General features: G+C 28.0%; 1 protein-coding gene across 8 annotated transcripts in view; it reads right to left on the bottom strand.

Annotated features, from left to right (window-relative positions):
- Positions 1-1,211: 1,211 nt before the first annotated feature.
- Positions 1,212-19,005, bottom strand: part of LOC145297486 (high-affinity choline transporter 1-like) — a 279,088-nt gene continuing 261,294 nt past the window's right edge. For all 8 annotated transcript variants that reach the window (XM_080143361.1, XM_080143360.1, XM_080143363.1 and 5 more), the window contains one exon: positions 1,212-18,738. In XM_080143361.1, the coding sequence (XP_079999487.1) occupies positions 18,112-18,738 (627 nt within the window). In that variant the 3' untranslated portion in view covers positions 1,212-18,111. The remainder of the gene's footprint in view (positions 18,739-19,005) is intronic.

Here is a 19,005-nt window from a genome sequence, read left to right as displayed (position 1 = left end):
ACCCATTTTGATTTTATCTTACACATAAAAAGAAAACACTGTGGAAAAGGCTTCTAGACACAGGTCTTGTGTGTTCTCAATCTCTGTAAAGAGTGTAATGTGAACAGATATCTTGCTGATCAACTCCCTACATAGTATCCCTGTAGATTTGGTTCCATGCATGGAGTATTGTTGTCACATCTGGGCTGGTGCATCTGCCACTAGTTTCTCACTCTTAATGGTTAAAAAAGAGTTACCAACCTAATAGACTCCACACTAGCAACTAAATTCCAATTTTTGTCCCATCGCCGAAATGTGGCATCTCTGTGCCTGTTTTACAAGTCCTTTACTGAGATGTGTTATGACAAACTTAGCACTTGACTTGCACACCCTCGACATAAATGCTCCTGACTTACCCGACAAGCAGCAAAATCCCGGCCTTACACTGCCAAGATCTCTAGGTGTCAGAAAGCCTTCTACTTAAATAGTTTCTTGCCTCAAACTTCTAAACTTTAGTTCCTGATTCCCTGACTATAATAGCATGCAGAAGTTCAAGTGTAATGTGAATAGGCATCTTCCTACCAATATCTACACTATCTCCCTAGAAATTAGATTTAGTCGCAAATAGTAACCCATTATGTCCAAGTGGCACTGTGCCTTGTTTGGGGTAAAAAGAAAAAAAGAAGAGAGGAGACGTTAATATATTCTAGCATGACATTGCAAAGGGATGTGTCAAGATGTGCAAATGTGAGGATGTTTCTAAAGGCAAGTAAACCCTGAGCAATTAAACAAACAAAAAAACAATATGAATGAGAAAACAATGAAGAAAAACACTGACGGGGCAACACTTAGGATAAAAAGTCCCCTCGTCATGTTTGCGCACTAGGTCATACTTGGATAATAAGTGCAACTTTTCTTAGGAATATTACCATAGATAGCAATATTAAGCTGGATAATCCACCAAAACAGACAAATTCTGATTCTGGACTCTAGTAAAACGCACAAAAACCACAAGGAAATGAAATTACAAAATAGTCAGGTGGTCTATTGATGAAAAGAAAAATATTTTTTAATCAAATCAGTAAAATCTGAAAAGAATTTGTGACTTGGATTCACATTAAATGTATAATTGTCCCTAAATAAAACAAAAAGAACAAGGAAATGAAATTAAAAAAAAAACAAAAACAATGAAAAACGTCAAAAAAAAAAAAAAAGAAACACAGCAGAGTAGACAAGTTTGAGTCTGTTCAATTTTATTACATTATTAGTACATAATAAAGCACAACAAGTCCCTATTGACTGGTGTTGACCTTCATCAGCTCTGGCAATGTACAAGGTTACATTGCCATTGGCTGGCTAATAAGATATGAGGCCAAATGATTGGTCTAAATTCTAAGGGGGAGATTTAGTCAATCTTATTTTTTTTTGTTCTCCTTACTTTTGATCAGTTGATTTGTGAATATCATCTGAGTGAAGATGCAAAAAAGACAACATTTCTCATTACAACTCAAGTTGGACTTAAATCAACAGATTTGTGTTATTTATTGCTATTCTGTTCATACATACACTTTGTACGTACATATTTATACAAACAAGAGTCCAATGAGATAAGTTTTTAGCATTTTCAACATGCATGGGAAAACAAAAAGATAAAAAGTTAACAGTGAAGTTATTGTTGTGACTAAAGTCAAATTGTGACAAATTTGTAACGAATTAAACAATGACAACAGTAGGACTGTTTTTTTTTCAGTAATAAACATCTCACCATCATGATGCAATTGTAGAAGAAAAGGAGGCAACTGTTATTGGCTTTGACAATATTTCTAAAAATAATACTTTTAAGGTTCACAGTTCAAGCATTCTTTGTTCATAGCATCTTCATCTTTATTTAATTTATTTGGAAATTTTCTTCAATGAAAATTTAATCACTATTTTTAACAGTTAATGTAATTCAAGATGGAGTCTAGTGTCAGAGAATATTTGGTTCAATGGTATGATTGATGTGGCTCAAAATTACAGTTTTCTTTGTTTAAAAGCACAAGGAAACCATAATGCTTGGCCTTTGATTTAAAAAGTTCATTCTAATAAGAAATTACTCTCTATTTTTTCAAATTTAAAGTCCTTAAAATTACTTGTGAATGTCAGAGGGTTACAAAATACACAGGGCAGGACATTTTGTATCTATTAATAATGGAAAAAAGATGGCTAGCATCTGCTCACTTTGTGAAATTCAAAAGTTTGAATAGGATTAAAGTTTAAATCCTAAAGTCAAGTATTATTGTTCATTTGTGCTCTTAAACCAAGTACAACCGCCACTGTTGCATCCTTTAACAGAATATTTCATTTCAAATCGCCAGTATTATAGTAACAATTTAAAGAATACAATTGAAAGAGAAAAGTATGTATTTTTAAAACATATCTGAATGGAGCGAAATAAGTTTTACATGGTTTTTCAATTTTTATTTTCTTTACATAAAAAGAAGTTTGACTAACTTTTATTATCTTTGATTATTATCATTATGATTTCGTTAACTTCTGACTCTTAACATAATCACATTGCAGGAATAAAGTTATTTGATATTTATATGATTTAAAGATAAACTGATTGCTTGGATATGATCTTTACAGATCAAAATCAGTTATTTTCGTATCTGTACTTTTTACATTGTCATGAATGCAAAAAAAAAAAAAAAAATATTGAAAGATTAATGAAGTATATTTTTGGCAGTTACAAATTGTATTCCATTTCTGACCAATCATCTTAACAATAACATTTACAAAAAATACAAAACAAATTTTCAAATTGATGCTGGTTTCCAAAATAAAATTATTTTGCATTCATTTAATTTGAAAAAAAAAAATGATTAATCTACTAAATTAAATTAATTTACTAATAAAATAACATAATTTAAATTTGCTTTTTGTTTTAATTCGAAAAAAAAAAACAAAAAAAATAAAATATTAATTAACTTACTAATAAAGTAACAATTTAAATTTGCTTTGTGCTTTAAAAATACATAATTTATGAGAAATTTTTCTTTAATGTTTACTTTGAAAAAGTTTCAAATAATTCCATTGGATTTAAAAGAAAAAATGCTAACAAGAGAAAATGATCAAGTAATTTCTGTGGATAGTATACAAACAGAGAATTTGAATCATTTTTAATCTATTTTTTTTAATATGCCTTATATTTTGAATGTAATTTTGTAATAACAAAACAATCCTGCCATGGAATTAGCAATCAAAGAGTGTATCATGAATAAAGGCGGTAAGATGCTATAAACAATTAGATTGCACATAACAAAAGGTTAACGACAGCTGCTCAGTTATTATGTAAGAGGCATGATTAAGACTGAGAAGCAAACAAAGTTGGGATGGATGACTGATTTAAAAATATTCTACAATATGTACAGTTCAACACAAATAGTCCACAGTTTATTTCAATGTCTTACCTCACTTCGACATCATTATGGCAGTAAATAAACATATCTCTTTCAAGTTAATGCAGTAAGAGAGCATTCCTTATTTCAACAATCCAAATATTAAAAATATCTCATACAAGCCTCAGATCATAGGAAAGAAATATTCAATGTAACACATTGAATTTGTATTATTAAATTTTATCCTTTTTTTACCTGATTTTTTTTGGTTAGACTTATTACTTTACCGGTACACTTGATATAAAAGAAAAAAAATAAACAAAATGTGTTCAATCACAATGAAGCTTCAATGTAACGAAGAGGTAACATTTTTCTAATCAATTTTCTAATAAATATATAACAGAAAGGAATATGTTTTGAGTGGGGGAAATCAGTAAGCATAAAAATATATTCTTACAAAAATTCTAACCTTATATTTTAAATATTTCTCACACACACAAAAAATAAATCCTGTTATTCAATATTTCTGAAATTCTATGATTAATATTTCTTAAAACTAGTTAAAGCAAGACTTGTTTTTTTTCTTTCTTATATTTTAGACATTCTTTTTATTAGTCTTATTTATTCGGTTTTTAGGCTGACAAAAATAATAGTCATAAATATCATTGGCTTATGTTACCTTTTTATAGTACCATTGCCACGATAAACTGATATGTTATATTATGTTATGCCGTTGCATGTTTTTTGATGACTAAAATAGAGCTTATCTCATGTTTTGCAAAGAGACGTAGACATTGCTTTCCATCGTTGGTTCAACAAATGTCTAAAATGTTACAGGGAAACCTTAAATCATTTCAAACAACCATAGTACTTACAATAGTAATAGGTTCAACATGAAACCACATTTAATTAACCGAGTTTCACTAAAAACTTCCATTTCCATCTTGAGATCTTTTATATCCAAAATGGATTGTGAGGTATAACTACTTAAAATGTGTATACTTCACAAGAATGCTAGGCTAAAATAAAGAAAATTGAAAGAAAAAAAAAACACTCAAATTAGAATGGTTCATAATTTTCATTTTTTTTTTTTGTTTTTTGTCCTGATGTTTTTTTTTTTTTCTGTTACACTGCAAGGGACATTTTTTGGAGGGGTTGTTGCATGTAGAAGAGAAAGAATAAGATAAGAATAAAACCTTTCTCATTTCAGTGGAGTGGTAGAGACTAAATATAACTCCTACAACAACTCTAGGCAAAACAGGTACAAAGGCGGCAATAGATATGATCTCACCAGCTAACAAAATTCTATCTTTCCATGGACTAATATTTACTTTTGTTTAAAAGCTTAAAATAAAGGAAGTCTTTTTTTTTTTTTTTTATTCATTTGTATATATTTTTTGTTATAGATTTATTGCTTTTTCAAAGTTTGGCAGAAAAGAGTAAAGTCAATCAAAATAACAGGAAGGAAAAAATCGACCTTTGAAGAAATCAACTTCACTTTATAGTTTTAAAAAATAAACAAAAGAATTTTTTGTCATTTAATTTCTTTCACAGAAAAAAAAAAACTTTTATCAAAACTATCACATTCAAAATCTTTAATTTATTGCTTTAATTTGGAATATACAAAGTTCACCCAACGTTTGCTTTACAAATAAAATTCTGGAAAAAAAGAAATCAACGTTACACAAACAAATCATTTAAGTCAAATTATTGAAACAATGTTTCAGATATAATACACAGAATTTACACAAATATTGCTTTTGAGATAAGTATTTGGAATTCAAAAAGATAACAATATTAACACTTCTGTTTGCTTAAGAAGTCTGAAGCAACAAAGAAAAAAAAACTTCAATATTTATTCCTGGATTAAAGAGACTGATTTCTGATATGTAAAACTGGATGATTGTCCCTTGTTTTTCTTTAGTTATTTAATATTTTTGCTTTATTTGAAACAAGTTTTGGATATTTTGCTGATCGTTTTCATGAATAGAACTTTTGTGAAGATTTAGGTGAATACATGATCACTGGGCTATATGCTAAAGATTAATATTTGATAAGTTTTTGTTTGGTGAAAACCATATCATTTAGAATAAAACATGGACAAGTAAAATATTTAGGATTATTCATTCCAATTAATTTTTCAAAAATGGTTATTACATTCATATAATTTATTGCTTTTGGAATTTATTTCTTTTATTATTGGAGGCACAGAGAAATAAGAGGCAGATATATAGTACTGAGTTCATCGTAAAAAAAAAACTGATGCCAAAAACAGGTTCAGGACAAAAACTCACTACAAAAGTTGAAAAATGAAGAAAAGATCGCCACAATCATAGAAATGTACATTTAAAAACTTATAGAAGTTATATTTTTACATTTATTTTTTATGATTATTAATAATTCTTTTTATTTAATATTTTTTTTTGTTTCTTGACAACAAATCTTTAATTTTTTTTTAAATGTATAATTAATCTTAAAAAATCAATAACTTAATGGATTTTCATTGAATTTGTATGTGCAGAGTGAGACGAAATTACAACGTCCTTTTTCCACAATAATTAATTAATTATTATTACATTAATGTATATAATTAAACTAAAATTGCAAATCTATTATCAAGAAAAAAAGTTAAAAATTGTTTGTAATTATAAAAAATTAAATGTAAATATTTATTTCGATTGTGGTGAGCTTCTTTTTTTTCTTCTTTTTTTTTTTTTTCAGTTTTTCCCTTTTGTCTGTTGACCTTTTGTCCAGTAAGCTTTTGTCCGATCATCATCAAAATCAATCTTTCTGAACCAAAATGGTATGTAAGGTTTATGAAGAAAAGTCAAAATTCTTGAAAACGTTGAATAAAACGTGGTTATCAGAGTCCTATATGAGGGTGAAAAAAAGAAAGGTTGTTTTCGTGTTTGATTATAGAGTTTTCTTTATTGGTTACATAAAAAAAAAGAAAGAAAATAGAAGCATAGAACAATATGTATTTTTTGCATTTTTTTTTTCTAATTTGTCTGGCAAAAAGCTTGTAATGTTACTGCTGTCATATAGTCTATTAGCTACGGCGGTAAGCATTTTCGGAATCATTTATCCCAATCCACAAAATATCCAAACATCTGATCTATGAATCAGTATTTTAAAAGACAAAAATAAGATAAAGCAAAAATAAGACATCACAGATATGAAAAATCACAAAACGTTAAAAGGACAAAATCGGAATTTTTATAGACTTTCTTCATTTTAAACAATATACATAATTACAGTGGTTTTTTTCGATGAATGTTTGTTGGTTCTCAAATCTTAAATAGGAAAATCCTATTTCTGTCAGTATAAAAAATTCATTTTCTTCTTTATTTTTTTAAGAAAAAATAAAGGATGATGAGAATTAAAAATTTTCAGATGACTTGGTGATTGTTTGGAAAATTTTATTGCTTTAAAAGGTAGACAGTAGATTCAAAAACATCTTGGCACCATTCTCACTCAGAATGTTCAGTACTTACCATATCTATAAATGCAAAGATCTTTTTTTTATTAATTATTCTGCACAAAAATTGCTCTCCAATGATAGAGATAAATAATGGATCAATTTAGATGATCCGTTTGCTCCAAATAAAATGTTGAGCACTTAAGGACTCATAATTTTACTTGAAATTAAAATTTCAAATTTTAGCAGTTTTGAAGAGCAAAAGAAAAAAAAATGAAAAAAAAGTACTTTTATCATGTTGGTTTATTGCTTATTGAATGTAGAACAGCATATAATTCTGAAAAATAATTTTTTCTCCAGTTTTGGATGGTTTGAATATATACATGTGTGTATAAAGATAGATAGATAAATTCTTTATATACCCAAAGAAAACAATATTCCATTATATTGACTAATACAAAATAAAAAAAACAAACTTTCTTTACAAAAGAGATATCAAAATTGTGAAAGAGTAATTATTTGATGGAATACAAAGACTTGAAATCACACCTTTAAAAAGAGAACAGATATACACAGATCCATTTCTGTAACTGTTTAAATGCTAGTTTGGTGAGATAATTATTGCTTTGTTGTAATTATTGCTTTGCGAATTTTTATTTGCATTTGAAATGAATGCAAAGTGGAAGGGAATCAGAAGATGAAAGAGTAAAAAGCATTTATGGTTATCACAAAAGTATTTCTATTTTGGAGCAAGTGTTAATTTTCAAATATATCTCATATTGCTTTTAATCAAGTAGATATTCCTTTATAAAAGGGGTGACATCATTGATTGGTGCATTTTTTAATATAAAGGTTTTCGATTTAAAAATTTTTTGGAATGAATTTTCTTTTAACTGTTTCTGAACATAATTTGCTTCAGTTCGACAAAACCTTAAAATCATCATTTTTTTAATGTTTAACGTAACAATTTAATAAATGTTTCATCTAATATATAAAGTAAAGTCTGTACGTATGTTTGTATGTCCAGCTAAAAGTTAAAAAAACAAACACAAACAACAAAACAAACAGCTACAAAGTTAGTATATTCTTGATCAGCGTTGCCCTGGATGAATAATATCTAACATTTCAAATTATTCCTTTTTTGGGAACAACTACACCAGGTTTTTTTTATTGGGGAAGGGTCGTTTTTTCAGTCATTTTATGCACAAATCTGGAAAGAAAATGCCGACTCCTTCCTTAAAAAATCTATTATGTAAAGAAGAGTTATCTGTGTGTACATATGTGTGTGTATCTAGAGAGGAATGGGCTTGGTGAAGGAGAAAGAGGGAATTGCAGAGAGAGAGAGAGATAGAGAGAGAGAGAGAGAGAGAGAGAGAGAGAGAGAGAGAGAGAGAAGGGGAAAATGGAAAGGTGGGGAAAGAAAAATAGAGACAGATAGAGTGATAGAAGTTTTACTAGAAATATGTTATACTTTTGCTCCGGACAAGGACGGGTATCCCTGCTAGTAATTAAAAAAAAATTGGGTTCATTGATACAATAGTGGCACGGTGGAAAAATACTGTTTTTCTTGCTTTATGAGGACAAATAAACCATAATACTTGAATTGTAGTAATGATCTTTAATTCAAACTTAAAATTACTTCCTTTGTTAAATCAATGTCTTAAAATCGCACCTGAATGTCAAAGTCTATGAAAGTAAACACTGTACAATTTTGATTTCATTATCTATTATATAAAGTGTAGTTGTATATGTATGTATTTGTATGTCCGGCTAAAAATCAAAGATGATAAAACAAACACCACAAAGTTGGTATTTTTTAATTGTCATTGCCTTGGATGAATAATATCTAAAATTTAGAAAAAGATATTCATTCCCCTGGGGGTTGGGGTCAATTGGACCAGTTTTTGTCAGGGAGGATCAGTTTTTTCAATGTTATTGTATACTAATTTGGAAAGAAAATACTTACTCATTCCTAGGGGAATCTATTATATACAAGAGAGTTGTCTGTGTGTATGTTCAGTCAGAGGAATAGGCTGAGCAAAGCAGAAAGAGGGGATTGAAGAGAAGGAGTGGTAAAACGGGAAAAGGAGAAAGAGAAAGATAACAAAACAGATAGAGAGAGGTAAAGGGAAAGAAGTTTTAATAGAAATAGGTTACACTTTTTCTCCTGGTAACCCCGAGTTGCCCTCATAATTATATATAATAAATGGTCTTCAGAGTGATTTTTTGTGGCAATATGAAATTCGAAAGTGATTTTATAATAAGTCTTTAAAATATCAATTACAAAGTAATAATGCTTCATTTGTGCCTTTAAACAAAACAAAAAAAAACTAGTATTTTTTTTTACTTGGCTACAATGAACTAATAATCGAATATCTAGAGATAACATGAAATTAAACAGATTATATGATGATAGTTTCATACTTTTTCTGCTACTTCATATTCGTCAGAAAATTATGAATACCTATCGTTTTCCTTAAAATTTAAGATTTTAAAAGCCTACAGAAATAACTGTATGTAATGACTGTCCTAATAATGGAGCATTTAGATGACCCGTTTATTCCAGATGAAATGTTGAACACTTAAGAATAATATATTATTCATTGCTCATAATTTTACTTGAAATTAAAATTTCAAATTTTAGCCATTTTGAAGAGCAAAAAACAAAATTTAATTTTTACTTTTATCATGTTGCTTTATTGCTTTTTGAATTTAGAAGAATACACAATTCTGAAAAATATTTTTCCAGTTTTGGATGAGTTGAATGTTGCTTAAACTCTACAATGAATACCCTCTAGTGTGTGTGTGTGTGCGTGCCCAGCGTCATATTGTATCAGTAATAGCTGAATAAACTGCACCTAGTTACAACTTCACTTTATGGTGAGAAAACTGAATCTAAAATCTTTACAGTTTCAGAAATTCATGCAAATAAATGAGATAGAGGTAAATGTCTTCACTATTATGAATTGATATCCTTGTGCAATTCTGCTTCTCAGAAAATACTTAACGTGATCAACCAATCCAGAAACTGTCTCTAAATGCGAATTACAATACATTATTTGATATATTTTTATTCTGTGTTTATAAGTAAATTCTAAATTAAAATCTCATTTTTCCCACCCAACCAATATAGAAAAACGTTTTAGTGGTGAAATTAATGACGATTATATTATCTCTTGTCTACTTTTCTATAAAGGTTGGATCTGTTTTATAATTTATCATAAATTACATTCAATAAAGCTTTGTTAAGCTAAAAAATATCGATCGTTTGTTTTCATTTCAATTGTTTTTATTTTTTTTTCATCATTTATATATGGCAATCTTCTATATGAATTTTTTTTTTATTTAATGCTTTAAAGAAATTTGTTTCTACAATTTTTATTTTACATTTCCATTCCCTTGTTTCAAGAAACAAGTGCCGCATTCTAAACAAGTAGTTTTATAAAGATGATCGTATGTCCACATTGAGTGATGATTGCTTATTTTGATGAAGAAATTATGTATTGGCAGAGTCCACCACGGATACAACCAAAGACAACAACAAAGAAGCTAAATTCTAAAATCTTTGGCGTTTTATAAGATCCACAATTTGGTTAGGTATTAAATTCTTTTTTTTTTTTTTTCGGGGGGGGGGGGGTATATTTATTGAAATATATTCAAAAGTTTATTAACAAGCTTACTCCAAGGGTTTTACAAATGTGGAGAAGAAAAGCAAAAAATATAGTCTATTCTATGACAGAATAAAATGGTAAACAAGTGTTATGTGCTTGTTTAGTCAGGAAATGATTTTTACAAGAACAAAATATCACAGTTAGAACAAAAAAAAATCTAATTACTAATTATTGAAATCATCACTTGAAAGATATTTCTCTTTCAATATGACCATCGAAAGATTACTGTTGGTCAACACAGCTGGAATGTGAAAATATACAATTTGGTTGGAACCCAAAAACTTTATCTAGATGTGACAAAGTATTATATAGGGACAAAAAAGAGACTCTTCAAAAGATGCAACCAGTTTCACAAATGACACTGTGAATTCATAAAAAGTAAATGAGAAGAAAACTAATAGTTTTTTTTCTTCCATAATATTACATATTAAACATTTTCTTTTAATTGTTATCAAACATAACAATTTGCTGATTACAAGAACAAGATCTGGTTCAAGGAAATAATGTCTTTGATTATTATGGGGAAAAAGAGCCATTTTCCTGGTTATTTGAAACAGAGCCATAAAAAATAAAAGCCAAAAAAAAAAAAAAACTGTAAACAGAAAATAATATATATATATATATATATATATATATATATATATATATATATATATATATATATATATATTATAAATGCAACAATAGAAGCGGGTATAACAGCACGACTGATAATAATGTAATATGGAATGATTATGACTGATAATAACATGATGATTTATGTCTAAATTACAAGTGTAATAATAACCGGCTATTGTGTTATAAATGAAAAAAAAAAACGATGAACAACAAAACAACAGTGGAGAAATGATCATTAACAATATCTCAGCCATATTAAAAGAAACTCGCTTTGTAATATATTTTGTGAAATGACATTTCTTAAATGTTCGGCTGCTGATGCAGCAATGCAGAGTTTGATTCACTGGGTAAAACATCTGGTCAGATGTGATCCGGGACACACGCTTTGATTCTAGAATATCTTTGGACTCCCACAAAATAAAAATAAACAAACAAAATAAAAATAATAATAAAACATAAAAAATTAAGTCTTTTTAAGGATTGAGAAGAATAAAAAATATAATATTAACAATTTCTATTATGCTTTTGAATTTTTGAGATGAGGATTAATAATTTAGATTATTTGGACTACTGTCATCATCTTAAGTGTTATTCTTCTAATGTTTCTGCTAATGTAACTTCCGACCGTCTATCGTGTATCTTGTCAAACTTGGGAATTTACACGGAAATTAAATAAATGATCCTGTTCAACATTCCGTACAGAGTTTGACAAGATGCACATGAAGGAGATAGGAGGTGACTGAAATGTGAGAATAATATTTAAGATGAGAACAGTAGTTTGAAGAACCCAAACAATTTCTAATTGGATGTTTTCACCTCTTTTCATCCTTCAACAACAAAAAGAAAAAAAGCCAATCGATAATTAATTGAATGCTAATAAAAATCAGATTCATAACTTTATTCACGTCTTTTTTTAAATTAAAGATTAAAATGAACTCTATAATATCTTAAGTAAAAAATCTAATTACCAGCTTCTATTCGCATTTGCTAAAATTAAGTAAAGTATATTTTAAATAATTTTAATAAAATATTGAAATTTAAAATTCAATACTAAGCTTAACCAAAAGTTAGTCAATTTAAAAATAAAAATGGATAAAATTTGAAGAAATACGTCTTTAAAAAATTTAAGCTAAACAAATGATTAAACTTTAATTTTAGATATTTTGATTAGAAAAATACTAAAATATTTCTACTGTTAAACCGAAAAGATATTATGGCAATGCTGAATTATGTAGACCATTAACATCTGTTGAGTACTTTATTGTCTACAGTTTATATTAGTTTTAATTTTATATCTGATCTTTCTAACGTTTTTTATTTATGTCTGATGTTAAAGTTTTTCTTTTTTAAAACCTAATATTTCAAGGATTTAATATTTGTTTCTTTTATTTGTTACAACTGCAACAAAAATATTGTGAGAAAATGTCTAATCTCTCTTTTGTAAAATATATCCTTGTTGACGTCAAGCAAAGATATTATTAAAATGTTGATAATGAACAAAAGAAAAGACAATGAAGGGGGGGAATATTAATACTGAATAATTCGTATGCTAGTCTATAATGAGAAGACAATTTCTTTAAACATTTCCAAATGTTGTAAACCTATCCTCTCAAACCGATTGCCTCAGTCCGTAAAAGGAACACCAGAAAATTTCAAAAAGGTATAAAGCTTGGAAACCTATGTCGTCTTTTGTTTATCCTGCCAAATATTTAAAATAATATTTTTTGTTTTGTTTTGTTTGAAATAAATTCAAACAAATCCATTAGCATGAAAAATATTTAAACGAAAAATTCAGATTTTTCGAATTATTAATATTAATAACAATATGATCACTAATTTAATAGAATGTGATTTAATGATTTTTTGAAATTCATGAATGTTTACATTTAATTTCTTCCAGAAATCATTATCCAAGCAATTTTATGATTTTATGATTGGAGTAATTTTATTTAAACATGCCTAAATAAGTAATTACCTGTTGAATTTATCTTTTTTTCTTCTTCTTCTTCTTCTTCTTCTTCTTCTTCTTCTTCTTATTATTATTATTATTATTATTATTATTATTTAATTAATTAATTTATTTATTTTTAAAATAAAATGTAACTTTTAATTATTCAATTAAATATTAATTTTTTCTAAAAATTGCATCAAAATATTTAAATAAAAATAGCATGGATTTATAATTACGAAGAATCAATAATTTAAAGTTTTATAGTAAGAAAAAATCCCCTATTTATTCATAGATAACTTTTGTGTGAACAAAAACTAAAATGAATGAAACCATTATGATATTTATTATTTATAAATTTTAAACTGGTTTTCTCATCTTGGTGGTTGTTAGGACAACATTTTGATCGTTTTGTCCTGCCGTCTTCTTCAGGTATTTTCTATTGAACTTTCAACCTGCCATGGAATTTAAAACCCAACTCCTTATACTTAACATACAGACAAATAATAGGATGTCTGTAAAGATATTATTTGACTAAGTGGTTCCTGCTTCTATCTCTATTGCATAAAGATAATTTGCTTCCTAAGTATGTATGACTGTTATCACCTACTCTATATTCGGAGCTATGAACTAATCCTGATAAAAAAATAATTCAATATTTATCTGATGCTAATTTTATTAATTTTATTTTGCAACTTGCTATTTCAGAGAGCTAAAACGATTTTATGTTTTAGACATTTTTTTATTGCAACCTTACAACATAATAATGGGAAAATGTCTTTAATTTCTTCTCTATAAAATATATTCTATTACAAGCACTTTAATCTATAAATTTATAAAATCGGGGTATAATTTGTATCGGACTTATTGACTGTTATGGAATTTAACCCCTTGTAACAAACATACAGACAAATATTATGATGACTGTGAATATATTATTTGACTAAATGCTTTTACTGCTATTGCATAAAAATTTATCTGATGCTATTTAAAAAAAAAAAAATTTTGCAACTTAATATTTCAGAAAGATAAAAAAAAATACGTTTTGAACTGTATTTTTTAATTGTAACATTACAACATAATATATGCTAAATATACCTGTGAAAATACCTTTAATTTATTTTCTATAAAATATAACTTCGTCCATTACAAGAACTTTAATCCATAAATTCAGAAAATTGTAGTAGAATAAATTCTGGAAGATTTTCTTTTTGTCAAATAAAGTTATATATTAAGAAAAAAAAAAGCCTGGTGTGTTTGTATTATTTCAATGAAAATAACTGATGAAATAAACTCAACAGGATGAACTTTTGCAAATCATTCTTCTTGTACTATGACATAAGTTTGTCCACACATAATTTTGAAAGCCTCTATTTCTATTTGGGTTATGGAAAATCTTACACATAAATTGCCATAAACTTGTTGTAAACGACATCACGGAGAAATAAAATACAAACTAAACACGTTGGCACTCTAGTTGCATTTAAGGAAAGAATGAAACATAAAATGGCTAATATTACAATATTTCTTGAGGAAACATGATATATTTACAATTTAGCGAAAACACTTTTGTCATTCAAATACTACCAGACATTGTAGGAAATGATCACAGGTTTCTTGCCTTTTTTTTTTTTTTTGCCTAAGCTCCTAATCATATGAAATATTGATTTGAAAAAAAAAAACCAAGTGAAACAATGTTGTATTGTTGACTAAAACATTTTTTCATGGTTTGCAAAGATTATGATTACGTTTCCACATTCAAATTCAAACTATATTCCATACATCCACATAAAACTAAGATAAAAAGACAGAAGAAAAATATATTCTAACCAAAACATGATTCTTACTTTTTGTCCCACTAAAATTCAGTGAGGAAAACTCGTTTTTTTTTTTGCCTTCTTATGTGAAAATAAATAACTTTACTTTGGTCTGATACTCAAAATTCACTACTTTTTTCGGTTTCTTTTAAACAATTTTTAAAAAAATTTAAATATGTGTTTCCTCAGAGTGCTATGGAAATATTTTACGCTAAAAACATGGAATGAAAGCCAAAAAATAATTATTTTCATTCTACTTTATTCATTCTGTGAACAAATGGACACAGAGGAAAGAATGTCCCGCCATAGAGAAGACAAAAATAAAATATGAATCCATATTGGAGATCAGTGTACATCTATTCATATTTTTTTTTTATCAGTCACGTGAGTGCTTTTATCCACAATACCTATGTAACTGTTTCACTCATGCCACAAAGATAGCAATACCCTTTCTATTTATTTTGTTCTTGCACAATCAATTCCATTATATTTATCCAAAATATTAACGACCACAACTGGAAAACACAAAGGCAATTTGGTTACAAACTTACAAGAAAAATGATCTTCAAACATAAATATTTCAAAAACTAATCTTAAAATAAAGAACGGATTAACAAAGAGTAGATTAATAATTTCTATATAAGAAAAAAAAATAATGTTGGCTTAATAAAAGAAAAAAGAGTATTTTCTTTCATATTGAAAATGAAATTGGTTTACAGTAAAAGATGACATATTTTATTGTTAACAATTAAATTAAAAACAACCTATTTTTTTTACTAAAAGTTATTTTAAATTAAAAAATAAATATCTAAATATATATTTAAAAATAAGATGTTTATATAAATGTTATAATAAAAAGATAACCAAATGTGAAAAAAATGAAGGAATAACAGAACAAAACATTATTGTAATAAACGAAAGATCAACATATTTAGTGCAATGCGTCTACAGTCAGTTTTCAATAGGTTTGGAAGCTGATGCTGAACGTTTTGTGAACATAGACCAAATATTAACAAGTAGAATCAAACATTCAGTGAGCAAGTAAATATTTTAGAATATTGACTATAAATGAATAAATATATCTTCTGATTTTGTCAAGATCAATCTCAATAAGATTAACCTTTTTTTTGCAGATGATATGAAACTATATTTTACAGCAGAAGTCAATATTCACTTCACTTAAAAAGTAAAAACTGCTTCATTAGAAAAATATATATTATTTTATTATAATGTGAGAATTTTTTTCTATTTTGCCTTAATGAGAAAGCAAATAAAAGAAATGTTGATTATTGCTTCATTTTACCTGATAAAAACAATTATAACATTTTATGTCAACATCAGTGTAGACTTAATAGCAGATTGTTATAGATATCACCAAATCTATCTTTGCCAATTTCCAATGGCTAAATTGTAATTGTCAGAATTTTAAACTGAAAAACAAAATAAAGCAGTTATAAATATTTTTTTTACAAAAAAAGGTACGCTTTTATCTTATAGATTTTTGTCATTTTTTAAAGTTTTCTTTTTCCTGATATGCTTTTAAGTCATAAAGATTGCAATGTTTCAAAGCTTCTGTATATTTGTTCTTTAAAAATGGTAAATTTAATTATTTTTTGCTTCATGTTCTGTTTCATTTGAAAGCCTTTAATGCGTTTTGCTTTATTCCATTATCTAAATTAAATGTTTACAGTAATGCCCTAAAAAACATGTATACCCTTATTTGTAATAATCAAAGATTGTCTCTTTCTTTCTCTTACACATTCCCAACTATACATACTTAACTATTGATCTGTATATTTCTCTCTCTCTCTCTCTCTCTCTCTCTCTCTCTCTCTCTCTCTCTCTCTCTCTCTCTCTCTCTCTCTCATATATATAGTCCTGGATAAAAATATCTTCATACGATAAAATCTAAAGAATTACTACCGGGTTTGTAAAATAATGCTCAGCAGTAAATAGGGCTATTTATTTATCCAGACATATAACAGGTTTTCCTGTCATACCAATGTAGTGAGGTTTGTTACATGTCTGTGTGTGTGTATATATATATAAATACTACATATATAATATATAATGTATGTGTGTGGGTAATAATTATTAATAGGAGTCATATGAAAGTATTCTTTCTTTTATATTTTAAACTGAACATAATTTACTCTGAATAAAATCTTATTTCAAAGTATAGAACTTAAAATGACTGATCAAAATCTTAAGATATAGCTAACCAACCAAAGTACACATTTAAACCAAGTTTGGCAAATTTTGAACTTCAAATCTAGGTAATGATTTAAATTTTGCATGGGTGTATAAGCCTTTTAATTAAAAAAATGTATTTTATGATTGCATACATGTGAATATATTAACAATGAAACATACATGTGCACTTAGAAGAGAACAATGCAGTAGGATTTTATATTTATAGTAATAAGTGCATGATTACATGTATGCACATGTCTATAGATGACGACGTGTGAATTATGTGTATGCGTGCATATATGTAAGAACATGTATATGTGTGCATATATGTAAGAACATTTGATCCTGAACATAAAATGGATTACTTAGTTATTATGATTCTGGCTTCAAGGAACATCTTCCTTCATATTGTTTTCTTGAAAATATTCACCAAATTCAAATGTAGTAGACAAAATACCTAAATAAATGACTAATCACAGTGAACCAGTTGCAAGGTATACACATGAAAAATATCAGTTTTTACACTATGGCTTTTTGAAACAAAAAAAAATCTTCTTTTTTTTTTTTTCTTTAAAAAAGACATTCACACAAAAGCACTCATCACAATCTTCAGGCAGGTCTGTGTCCTTCGTCCAAACAGATTGTCATATTATCTACTTTTATAATTAGCACCAACTAATGGGAAACACTGGAATTAAGAGGAAAATCAACTAACAAAGACAAAAAAGAGAGAAAAGGGGATGCCGTAAAGTTTCAATCGGAGCAGATTTTCATCTACAAATAAAATCACGTCTTCTTGGATTATTTTTCTGTTTCTGAGTTTAACTTCTGCTCTATTTCTTAATAATTATGTTCCATTATATTTTAAATACTTCGTTTCATCACCATTTTCCTGCAAAAGAATACCAATTGAACACTTATCTAAATCATACTTGCTGGTTAACATTGTCTTCATTGATAGAAACAGAAAAACTCTCTTGTATCCATACTGACGGTGTCATCCATAGGTTCATAATTATTTCTGGTTTGTAATGTAAGGTTCTTTTCTAAGCTGCATATTTTTTCATCTATTTACTTTAAAATGGAATTATCCATTGGATGTAAGGGAAGGGTTTGATGTTCCGGTGTATCCATAACTCGATTGTTCCTTGCCAGCCAGATCCTCTTGGGAGATCTTAAGAGCAGGGTTAATTTTTCCGTTTATTTCATGAGTTGGTGTTATTGCTGTTAGTTCATTGACTGGTTCTCGCATGGCAAGGGCAATGACTTCATCTGGTATATTAACAATGCACATAAATATATCATAGCGTCTAGGTAGGTATGCATTCTCAAATATATATTTTGTTAAGTAAGAGACGGCTACAATAGTTGCGAGGGCTAACAACATTGCAAGAGTTTTGAAAGGGAACAGCTGTACATTGTTCTCGTAATCATAGAACGGGTAGAAGATAATTGCTGGAATGAAGAGGGTCTGTTCACCTCCTGATAGGCGGAGGAAAACACCCATGATGTAGCCACAAAGTGAACCATAAGTGTTTGCATGTTCAAGGTAGACCACAGCCACAAGTTGAGGGAACAAAATGACGTAAACAAAATCAGAACACAAGAACCAAAGGTCATAAACAGAGGTCACCTTCAGTGCCATTACGGTTGCAAGGGCTCCAACCCCGAAAATAGCCAGACGCATCACCCATAAAATTTCGTTGTCGGAAGCCTGAAAAAAAAGCAAAAGAATTAGAATTTTTATCAAGATAGAGCATTGGTGGCTTCAGTGTATATGCATGTATTGTGGAAAATTAGATCGCCAAATATCTTGAGTATCATTTTCAGAACGTTTTGTTTGCTGTAATCTCTGACCTTCTTCAGCTGTATTTTGTTGAATTCAGGAATTTTTCTGTCAAACTCAGGAATGCTACTCACGTGAAGTTGGTTGGTTGGTTGTTTTTGTTTTATGGCATATCAACCCTTTTCGGGTTATTTA

The sequence above is a fragment of the Euprymna scolopes genome, chromosome 18 (genome assembly GCF_053919585.1).
Source record: "Euprymna scolopes isolate OS-2025 chromosome 18, ASM5391958v1, whole genome shotgun sequence".
Classification (NCBI taxonomy): Eukaryota; Metazoa; Mollusca; class Cephalopoda; order Sepiida; family Sepiolidae; genus Euprymna; species Euprymna scolopes.
This window is presented reverse-complemented; position numbering and strand designations above follow the sequence as displayed.